The following is a 10,887-nucleotide window of genomic DNA, read 5'->3' as shown; positions in this document are numbered from 1 at the left end:
CTATGTTATTCTTCCACTATTTTCACAATAAAGACTACAAAAGATGTACATCTCGCATCATTGCTAATTTATCTATTCTCTTCCCGAATATATTTTATATTATATACATCTGAACAGAAGTACATTTTTTTAATATGTTCATGTTGAGGTCCCCTTTAATAGTAGACAAGAAGAATCCCATCACTGGTTTGCACACACACGTCGAGACAGTAGGCTAATCAGATGCATCATAGAGTTGATTGTAGTTTGGAATAAATATTCATTCATCGTTAACATATATTTCTATATTTCAAATTATACAAAATATTTAAAGAGAGAAATATCATATATAAGAATTTCCGGTTCCGTCATATAACAATAAAATATGCAGTCATTTCGAAATTAAAAACACTTGTTTCGCGTGCTAGTACGAATCTTTGTGGAATATGGTTAAATGTTGATCAGAATTTGGTTGTAAAATAACCGCCAAGTTAATTAATATTCTTTGTTCGCTCTGATCCTGTAAACCTGAGCTTGATGCAAAATTGATCATAAATCATGATTGATCGATACTTAGAATAAAAATATTTTCGAAACTTTGTAACGACAACAAGTTATTCACTTTTTTATGTGATGAATTAAAATATACATCCATTTATTAGAGCTGTAATATATAATGTAACATATAGTTTCATATTTTACTCTCAAGACATGTGCTATTTTCCATATTTAGGATCATGACAGTTTCTATCTTACAGCGCAACCATTCTAAAGTTACTTGATCCTCGCTCTCGATGTACCAATCTGTGGCCTGTGAATTTGGTATGTTGTCATTCTGAAAAATTAGAAAATTCAAACTTTATTGTCAATGGACAACTTCTATAGTTATCCTGCTCAAATATTGTTTGGCATTGACTATTTTACATCCCTCACTCCGAAAAATCACTCCGTTCTATCAGATATTGACAATCAATAGATGAATGTGCAAGAATCAAATAGAAATCCTATTATTACCTTGTTAACGTGCAGGATCAATTTTTTCTCAGCAACAACAGGGGGTTTGATCAATGTAGTAATGTCTAACACCCATTCAACATTCCAAGAACCCCACAGACATCGTTTTTCAATAAGAAATATACGCCTGTACAGATAATGAAACTTGATGAAAATGGTAGCGCATTTTAATAGTTAAAAGTATCTGACAAATGACAATAGCAGAATTATACTAATTCGTCAATCATATAAGATACATACTGCAATGACACTAGCGCAATGTACTTTCCCTCTTTAGAAAGTGCTGCGTGAGCCCAATATACATCCTTATCTAGATAATGACCTTTGCTAATGGTATTCAATAAGTGCATTCCTGTTGCCTTATGAACAGAATATGGCTCGGCTCCCTAACAAACAATACATAGTCACAAAAAATATAGCTAGTTTTCCTGAAGTTATGCCATTTGAATTCACCTGAACATGGAGATAAATTAAATAATGTGCTAGCGACAAGCAACTTACCAAATAAGAATTAATGTAACGAGGTAGACGGATACGTGATAGAAATTCATATCCAATCGCTTGTGCCCTACAAATAAGATCATAAAATTGAAATATGGCTCGTAATTTCTTGCATTGCTGAAGTTACTTCAAGTACCTTTTAATTGCATCGGTTATCAAGCCAGCACGAAGATTCAAGTTGACATTCTTTTTAATTGTGAGATCTAGGATACCTTTGCCTAACCCCTTGAAGAAGTGTTTCAACTCTTCCTTATGAATACCTGCAAGTATGGTCAAGCCAAATAAGTAAAACCAGAAATGGAATCACGAGATATTACACTTTTCATCACAAAAGTATCTGATGCCTTCAAACCTTACTGATACTCACTATTAGTAGGCTGTACGATGATTCCAGACATCAGCAATTCAACTCCAATGGAAAAGGAATTATTTGCCAGAAGAATTGATAGTGGTATTTCACAATTCGGTACTTCAAATTTTCTTTCCTAATGAAATGATACAAAATTTAACTAGCATTTGGGTTGATTTAAACTGAGGTACAACTTACAGTATTATATGTCGTCACATGAGGCAAAGAACTTTCGAAAAATGAAACTATTGACTGAGTTGTATCCGTCGTCATGTGCCCTAATAGGCATTCAATCCTGTGACTAATTTTTTCAGCGATATCATCTTCGTGTGAAATCTGGGAAAATGAATACAATAAGATCACGTTTAAGAGCCGAAAAACGCCTGTACCTTACCATGTTCAAACTATTCAATCCCTCTCCACCCAGCTTAAAGTTGAACCCGTATGGATTTCCCACTACAGTAAGTGCTAGGATAAGCACATTGAACTGTTGAAGTATCTTAGAAGTATAACTCTCCTTTACATTAATATATAACTCATCGATGCTGGATGCGATATCGGTTTTTTCGTACTGTGGTAAACTGATGAAAATAATAACGTAATATTAGACAAAATCTGTATTGAAAACAGAATGTACACGGCTCATTTGAAATTATTTTAGAAGAGGTATGTGAACTCACATGAAATCCGCTGTTTTTTCAAACAATGCGCCATGTGTGTAGTTGAAAAGAAATTCAACAAAATTGTAATAATTGAATGCAGTTTTATACGGATAAGGTATGAAGCCGCTGGTTCCACCCAACAGTTTCAGCTGCATTTTTATGGGAGAGATATATAAATGCTCAAACATATTCCGCTGCTGTATATTGGATACCTGAAATATTGTATCTCGTTAGTTTTGACATTAGCATACCGTGCTTTTTGCAAACTTAATGAAATACCACACAGACATTGAATTAATCAAATTCGTTATAGACTCGTTATATGCTCTCACGTATTACCGAATTTGCAATATGCAATAGAGAAGTATGAATGGCTGATAAGTCTGCTCTTAGCTGTAGGGAAATAGAAGCCTTTGCTTCAGCCTGCTTTGGAATCAAATTATCCAACAAGCAAACTACAAATTCTTTATGTAGGTTGAGAGCAAACTCTTGGATGATCACCGTCATATTCCTGTGAAAAATCAATGTTAAGTTAGTAAATTGCTTAAAATTTTCATTTTCATCATATTGATTTAACACAAACATTAACTCTTGAGGCACAGAAGTGCATGATATCTTACTTATATATGTCAAATGTCGTTTTTTTCTGTTTTAAAAAAGAAAATTCCAAGCACGGTTTCATTTTCTGATTTCTAATACCATTGGTTAAGGATCTTTGTGGCCAGAAATATAATACCACTGGAAATGTAGCATCATGAAGCTGATTATCAATCTGAAAACATATTATTATAAACCAATGATGAGGAGCTTGCTCAAAGTTTTGGCAGAAAACAATTATCAGTTTAATACGATCCGTCAACGGCACTCTACAAATTAAAGCAAATATAATTCGTTTCACCTGTATTCTATGTACTTTCCCTTCCAGGTATATGTTAGAAAATGATTTTCTACAGTGAAGCCAAATACCAGGCGAATAACTTCTTCTCAGTTTCGCATAAAATGGTTTGGTCATATGCATCTTTTGAAAATCGACCTAATGTGTTTCAATATGATTTGGATGAGTACCATATAAATTTATGAGCGATCAAAAATTTTGAATATATAAAGGTGTACCATACATCAATTAAGTCTTCTAGTTGTGTTTTCTGATATGAATTTCTGAATCTATCCTCCATCCATGCACTCAATTCCAGGGACAAAGTTTTCCAACGTTTTCCAAAGTAGAGTTCCCATATAGCAGAAGAATCCGTGACACTAAAATACGCCAGCTCTTTCACGTTCATAGCTGATTCCATTGACTATAAATAAGATCAGTCATTTGAATTTATTAGTTGGTTCATTGTCAGGGCTGAAGGATTTTATGCATTGGCATTCATCAAAACATAAGGAGTAGTTCATTTTGACAAGGCCTGAAAAAAAGCTTACAATACTCAGACCAATGCCAGACAAAGAGAGAAATATTTCTCTCTCGCTAAATTCAGGCTCCACGATACTTTTGGCTTTTTGAAAAATATTTGCATCTTGAGTAAACAGGAGTACTCTCTGACGCTTTTCCATGAAACTTATCCAATAAACTATTACTTCATCGTTGTAAATCTTTTTTATATTCTGTAAACATATTAGTATCACAAAAATTTGTTTCTCAGAATTAAGTAAAGTATGCTTCTCATCTGATACAACTAAAAATGTTACCTCAGGCTTTTCGCCATCTAATATAGTTTCATTGGTGGGACATTCATCAGTCACAGAAACCGATGACGAACCCTTCATACCAAAAGTTAATTTCTTTGCTAAAGATACCGAATAAGTTGGCGAAGTAGACTGTTTTAACGTACGAAAAGAAACGGTTTCCTGTCCATAACCATCCTGCAACAATAATTTTTTTTGCTTCGTCAATTTCTACAGTTCGTTTGGATTTCACTAATATGTTGCTATAACCAGAATCGGAGCATTATGTAATATCACCTTGGAAATCTTTGCAATATATCCATCACTTTCATTATTGTACACATTCCAGATAAGCTCTCTTTTTTTTGTAGGTTCATCCCATGTATATAATAAGCTTTGATATGGATTTAATAAAGCTACTTGTCCCATTCCAGTTTGATTGATTTTCAGGAACAAATCATGGCAAAGATTATCAACTCTCACAGGAGCATCTCCGTTCTGGTATTTGTAGAAGATGATGGAAAACGGGGCATTACTTCCTCCACATACGTCAACGCATACAGCCGTCTATGGCACAATCAATTAAATGAAACCACTGATACATGAGGTAAGCACAATGTATCAATATAGTGCAAATATATCCAAAATACAAACCCCATTATCCATTCTCAAGACAGTCTTTCGTATTTTTGTTATGTCAAAATATTGAGAGACTAATTGACTATTACTCCATTTGATACACATTCTCATAGAATCTGTGTATGGCCAGAAAGCAGTGACCTAGAATAAAAATAATAGAGTAAGATGTTTGGTGTGAATATTTGGTTACAGACTCAGATTTATACCTGACCGCCAGCCAAATCATTCCATAAATCAGCTTCTTCATTGTCCTCCATAAATCGCAGACTTCGTCTAGTTTTATTAACAACCAAGAAATTAGGTAGGAGTGTGATTATCTTGGTCAAAACAGGACAGAGCTGAGATATTCCCACGCGAAGCTGAATTTCATATTTTCGTTTCCTTTCAATATCTTTACAGACTATTAAACCCGTTGTGCCGACTGAATCTATTCCAAAAGCTGGTGACCAGCCCGACTGTTGAGCCCTTAATCGAACAAATCGGTGACGATTTTTTTTAAATGCGAATACAACTGGTTCTTTTCCTTGTATTTCGTAAACCATATTTGAGCATGTTTCCTATCAGAAAAAATGATTAATGTTTTATCGTATGTCATTTAAAATTCAGGTATGAGAAAACATTGATGATATTATGTAAACTTCCATACACGAATGTCTAGCGGAAAGCCAGTCTTGTTCACAATCCAATATTGTGCATAAATAGTAATTGCCCAACTTTCTCTCCAGTCCTGCCTGATGCTCAATAAAAATGGATTCAAGTTTTTTGGTTCGTTATCAGGTACCATTTTCACGAGTTTTGTTTCGGATTCTGTAGTTATGGCTATCGTGCTGGTCCACACGTTACCCAAATAATTTTGTACCTATAAAACGTAATACTTAGCACTCAAAATTGAAATTAGGTGTTTCCAAATCAATAAACAAAATAAATAAGCATTACCAATTTCAAAAAAGCATCCATAATAAATATTTGATATACGTGAGGAATCGAGATCTCTTGGATCATCAGACATTTCATAGATCTAGATAACAAAAACAGAGAACATAAAATAAAGGTGATACATATTCACGAATAGGCAACTTATAACAAAACGTAACTGCAACTGAACCATAATTAAAAAAAAAATGTAAGGAGAGAAACCAGACATTGAACACTAATTCAGATGATGCATCACAGGGAAGCATCATTTTTTTTTATATCGATCACAGGTTTAAAAATTTTTTTTAATGAACATCACTGAATCAAACAGCTATCAAAATTTTATACTATTAATAATTTTGTCTCACCTCAAAAGTTACTTTCGGATTATCGCTGAGTTTCAAAGTATAGATAGTTATATTTTCCCCTGGTTCCATTCTGACCTCATACTGGATTACTGGAATTTTAATATCCACCGCAACAGGTAGTCTGCTATGAAATACAAGAGGAGGCAGTATTCTTATTTGATAATTCGGTATACGGGAGTTCGTTTGGACCGTTACCCTTTTTGCGCATAATACCTAAAACAAACGAAATTGAATAAATCCTTCACATTTTAATAAAGCCATGACAGCATTCATGAGTCGGATGAACATTATTCTTACTTTTACTGCAAATACGGATTTGTCGGAATCATCCTTTGTGTAACAGTATATATCCTTTGCGGTGTTTAAATTATTGCTCAATTCTTTCCAGCATATACCAGCCTCACTCACTTGGTATTTTCTGCAAAAAGATACAAAAAAGGATTGCATAGAGAACATTAATATAAATTGTGTTACTCAGCTGAACAAACGAACTCTTAATGATCTTTATAAGCAGCGGACTCACTCCATATATGCAGGTTGTATGTGGACTTGAAAATGATAGGCAGCATACAAAGGGACATTAAGAATCTCGTCAGGCTCTATGATTGACATTCGTGTGTTATCGTCGAAAGGATTTAATGTTTCTCCAATAGCCGGCACGTTCATTTTTTCTGCCAATTTCTTTTTGTAATATAATCCAATTGCAAAGGACGTTTCGTTATGAATCTGTGTGAATATTAACATTCTCTATTATTAGAATTTTGAATGATAACGTGGTAATAATTGTCATTAGCGTTGCATCAAAGCTCCGCAAAATTTACGATAATATCACTTATCCCGCACCTGCAGGGGAGAGCAAATGGTTATAGTTCTGTGAAAATGTTCGTTGGTTTCCACTTGAACCATCAGATGATGTCTTATTCCATATCGCATGGGTTGTAATGAGATTACTTTGAAACCTTGCCGTTTCGGACAATAAACAAGAGTATCCTCAAATCCTGTTTGAAAGTGTGAAGTTGAAATTACTTATTCAACTCACAATCAGTGATCGCAATGTCAGAATAGATTATGACTTTCAAAAAAATCACGACGATAAAATATAATACAGTACCTTCTATTTGAATCCGTAGGCGTTCCTCAGTGACCATATTGTAAATTTTAGTAACGGATTCAGTAGGAGTTTGTGTGATAAATGAAAAGTCCTTTTGAATGTAAGATATAGAGCAGTCATTGAATTCACCATCGAAACTGTAACAGCAATGATCACCTCAATACCCTTAAATTAGGTTTTTCAATGATAAATGTCAGAACTATGTACATACTTCTCTACAGCTGTCAAGATAGTTGCTTCGGGAAAGTTTTCAGCCTCTGGACTACTTGGACTATTTGCCATTGAATCTGCTGTATGATAATTAGCAACAGCAATCAAGTGTGTGTGATCTCTTGCATTTTCCTGTAACATTTTTCTCCAATATAAAAATATGTTTACAATATTTTAGAATTCAAGCATAGGTAAGAAAAACCGTTTCATACTTTCAGTTACAATAGAACTGAAATTACAGCTATAATAGCTCTAAAATTTGAATTAAAAGATGGGCGAGTTACCTCATCAACTGTAAGTAACTCCACTTTACTTGCGTAGCCAATATCATTTCGTAAAGTTAGTTTTCCTGCATTTGTTGCAACGATTGGAATCCCATTGCTACTTTTCAGGAACGATGATAGAATTGCGCTACACGTGTTCATTGTATTCGGCGTAACTGTGAAGTTGAGTCTGTCCTTTGCATCTATTATTATGTAGGTTGCGAAATGATTTTCTTTGATTTCATCCTCGGTTGTGGAGCAATCATCTATAATAGTTTGAAGATTTAGAATTTTCTTCGCTTTGAAAAGCTGCACTAAAAAACGGTCATCTCTAACAATTGTGACAAAGCCACTCACTTATAACTTGCAAATCTTCCATATTTTCATCAGAGATGTGTACTCCTTCATCTTCATCACCACTTGTTTCATCTGTATCGCTGGTTTCTTCCTCACTCTCATCTCTAAGAAAAATTCACTCATTGGTGAATACATGTTACATTTACTCATTTATTTCATAAATGTCTATGACTATACCTTATAAATAAATGGCCAAACGTTCCAGTGAGTGTTCGCATTGAGCCTTCATTATCTGAGTCGGAATCGTCGTTGCACTCAAAACTGTAATCTACACACATATTTTGAGAAAATAGAGTATAGAGGGTCAAACGTAACAGAACATAGCGCAGTTCAAGTTTATAAGTAAACAACGGCTACTTATTGACAAATTGAATTTAACTGGCAAGTATACGAACTAAGAAGTCAAAATTATCATTTTTCATGGACGATACAAAGTCTGACCAGTAAATTCATAAGGGAATATAACCTGACGTTAGAGTATTTATAATTCTTGTACTTTTGTTAATTTTAGAAGACGCAGAATGATCTGGATAAATGAACAACATTCCATCATTGTTTTCAGCTTCATCTTCTTCAAAACCCCTTTTTTTTGCTCGGCTTTCAGAATAGGCTTCTCGTTTCTGATTTTGAGTATCTTTTCCACAAGTATTTATTTCATAGGAATCAGATTGATATACCTAGAGAAAATTAATGAGGTAAGATATATTAGATAGTAGTTGTTCAAACGTTGATTGAATGAACAAACAACTCACCCTGAATGTTAATTCCCATGGTTTATAAATATTTTCATCTTTTATACAAGGTTCAATCAATGGTTCCCAAGCCCCAGCATTTACATTATAACAAGAAGCTTGCAATTTCATCATAGCTGTAATGAAAATAATGGTTCATGAAAATATGAAAATCATAAGTTATGAAAAAATTATGTACATACATTCCATGTGGAATTTATAATTCCAATCTTGAAGAAAAGCATCAACTTCAAGTTGAGCCATCATCATGGGAACCCTTTCAATAGTATCTTCCATTTCCAGTAATATGCAGAAAGAAACTGGTTTTAATTGGAATGTTTCACATTGCTTGTTGAAGCTATCATCAAGAAGCATTCGAGTGAGTGAGTCTGCAATTTTTAAGTCCCATGAATCAAATGCATCGACAGAACATCAATCTAGTAGTAATTAAACCTCATACCTTGCCGATGTGTTTTATATGGAATGCAGGCTACTTTTTTTTGACTCCACAATTCATTATGAGGAGTAAAATCTTGGTATATGTTTTTATTGTCAAGGTCGTTGGGTTTTAGAAAGAAAATTGCATCTTGTACAATCTGTGGTATAAATAAATGACATTTTCAATTTTGACAATATTAAATTATGGATTCAATATGATCATGTTTGCTGAAAGTTTGAAAAGATACCCACATCAATGAACGTTTGTACGGTGCTGGCCGATAAATGAATATCGACTGAACTCACACTAGCCACTACATGAACATCGTGATTCAGTAAGCTCCTTGTCTTTGAGATTTCGATATCACATGGGCGTAAAACCTGTATGAAAATTATTTCATATAACCGCGTAATAGTTCTTATAAAATCATCTGTCAGCAGTATTACTACCATAGTAAAAATTGCGACTTACCCAATGTGGAGGCTGTTTTCTAAATTCAGCTTGGCTTTTACTTTTAGCTTGAACATCGGACAAAGAGCAGACAATTGATGAAATTCCATCATGAGTACTGCTCTCTATGATAAGTTCAGCTTGAAAAAGTACAGCGTGTGCATTGCTGGCTTTCAAATCACCAAACACAAGTAATTCTGGTTTTCGAATTCGTATGGATACCGATACACCTACAATAGAGCGAACGATTTAAATACCATCATAGATTCAGCAACAACTTCCAACTCAGGAATCAGGATAAAAGCTACTGAATGCATATGGAAAATTTTTAAAGTACCTGGTTGGTCCTCAGGCTGAATTATTGGGAGGTTCTGGAACTTATTTATAGTTGGCACTTTTCCAGCATCGTATCCTGTAGCTCTTAATTCAGATATATTGGTCTGTGAATTACATTATTAGGTAGTAAAACTTGCAGAATGTAAGAAAATATGTAGCAGGAATTACCACATGCTATTATCCAATAAATATAAATGTGGAAATGATGATACGCATGCTAAATATTCAATAATCCAGTCATATTTTATAACAACTATATTCCATATTGAAATTCAAGTTGCTTCAAACTCTGCAAAAAATCTTCTCATCACAAACTTTTTTGGTTGTATTTTTGTACTCACCAATATATTACCATCGCCAACATATCCTTCATTGATAACCCCCTTGTCCACTGGGTCACCAGGTATGGAATCTATGATATATTTCCCAATGTGAACGAGAAATGACATGGATAAATTAAGACGAGTTTCTTCAATCAGCACATCAATGCATCTATCACCAGCTTGGGTTTGTTGGAAAGTAAAATCTAATATTGGCGGAGTGGAGATGGAAATATTAGATATGTCAGCTCCAATATTCTGCGAATGCGACTGAATTATCCTGAAAAATATTGTAGTAATAAACTTCAACTGCCACATTCCATCATCAGATTGCTGCTAAACTATTATACTCGTAGCACTCTCTTTTCGCTTAAGCTTTTTATGGAAAATATAATTACTCACTTTCGTAACACAATGGTCTCATCTCTGCGAATATCTTCTAATAAACAGCTCCGTATTGATAATTTCATGATCAAACTTTCGTCACTGTAGACTTCTAGAGATTGAGATACTTCGTCTATCGTTAACTTACACAAACCATGGTTTAGGTCACGTACAGGAGAACTCAATACCTG

The 10,887-nt window shown here is 34.1% G+C and overlaps 1 protein-coding gene across 3 annotated transcripts in view; it reads right to left on the bottom strand.

The window, feature by feature from the left end:
• Positions 1 to 268: 268 nt before the first annotated feature.
• Positions 269 to 10,887, bottom strand: part of LOC105692827 (intermembrane lipid transfer protein VPS13C-like) — a 19,215-nt gene continuing 8,596 nt past the window's right edge. For all 3 annotated transcript variants that reach the window (XM_025747106.2, XM_020856273.2, XM_048659062.1), the window contains 37 exons: positions 10,715 to 10,884; positions 10,334 to 10,592; positions 9,994 to 10,096; positions 9,678 to 9,886; positions 9,458 to 9,586; positions 9,228 to 9,363; positions 8,971 to 9,156; positions 8,789 to 8,904; positions 8,533 to 8,713; positions 8,214 to 8,304; positions 8,037 to 8,140; positions 7,701 to 7,945; positions 7,418 to 7,548; positions 7,207 to 7,343; positions 6,939 to 7,093; positions 6,619 to 6,821; positions 6,393 to 6,513; positions 6,096 to 6,308; positions 5,459 to 5,671; positions 5,019 to 5,369; positions 4,828 to 4,953; positions 4,471 to 4,740; positions 4,198 to 4,371; positions 3,931 to 4,113; positions 3,624 to 3,803; positions 3,404 to 3,538; positions 3,126 to 3,277; positions 2,845 to 3,016; positions 2,524 to 2,717; positions 2,238 to 2,424; positions 2,042 to 2,179; positions 1,862 to 1,979; positions 1,631 to 1,754; positions 1,495 to 1,561; positions 1,234 to 1,379; positions 994 to 1,120; positions 269 to 814 (listed from right to left, as the gene is read on the bottom strand). In XM_025747106.2, the coding sequence (XP_025602891.2) occupies positions 671 to 814; positions 994 to 1,120; positions 1,234 to 1,379; positions 1,495 to 1,561; positions 1,631 to 1,754; positions 1,862 to 1,979; positions 2,042 to 2,179; positions 2,238 to 2,424; positions 2,524 to 2,717; positions 2,845 to 3,016; positions 3,126 to 3,277; positions 3,404 to 3,538; positions 3,624 to 3,803; positions 3,931 to 4,113; positions 4,198 to 4,371; positions 4,471 to 4,740; positions 4,828 to 4,953; positions 5,019 to 5,369; positions 5,459 to 5,671; positions 6,096 to 6,308; positions 6,393 to 6,513; positions 6,619 to 6,821; positions 6,939 to 7,093; positions 7,207 to 7,343; positions 7,418 to 7,548; positions 7,701 to 7,945; positions 8,037 to 8,140; positions 8,214 to 8,304; positions 8,533 to 8,713; positions 8,789 to 8,904; positions 8,971 to 9,156; positions 9,228 to 9,363; positions 9,458 to 9,586; positions 9,678 to 9,886; positions 9,994 to 10,096; positions 10,334 to 10,592; positions 10,715 to 10,884 (6,090 nt within the window). In that variant the 3' untranslated portion in view covers positions 269 to 670. The remainder of the gene's footprint in view (positions 815 to 993; positions 1,121 to 1,233; positions 1,380 to 1,494; positions 1,562 to 1,630; positions 1,755 to 1,861; positions 1,980 to 2,041; positions 2,180 to 2,237; positions 2,425 to 2,523; positions 2,718 to 2,844; positions 3,017 to 3,125; positions 3,278 to 3,403; positions 3,539 to 3,623; positions 3,804 to 3,930; positions 4,114 to 4,197; positions 4,372 to 4,470; positions 4,741 to 4,827; positions 4,954 to 5,018; positions 5,370 to 5,458; positions 5,672 to 6,095; positions 6,309 to 6,392; positions 6,514 to 6,618; positions 6,822 to 6,938; positions 7,094 to 7,206; positions 7,344 to 7,417; positions 7,549 to 7,700; positions 7,946 to 8,036; positions 8,141 to 8,213; positions 8,305 to 8,532; positions 8,714 to 8,788; positions 8,905 to 8,970; positions 9,157 to 9,227; positions 9,364 to 9,457; positions 9,587 to 9,677; positions 9,887 to 9,993; positions 10,097 to 10,333; positions 10,593 to 10,714; positions 10,885 to 10,887) is intronic.

This window comes from Athalia rosae, chromosome 1 (genome assembly GCF_917208135.1).
Source record: "Athalia rosae chromosome 1, iyAthRosa1.1, whole genome shotgun sequence".
NCBI lineage: Eukaryota > Metazoa > Arthropoda > Insecta > Hymenoptera > Athaliidae > Athalia > Athalia rosae.
The sequence above is the reverse complement of the archived record's forward strand: the minus strand, read 5'-3'. Positions and strand labels throughout refer to the sequence as shown.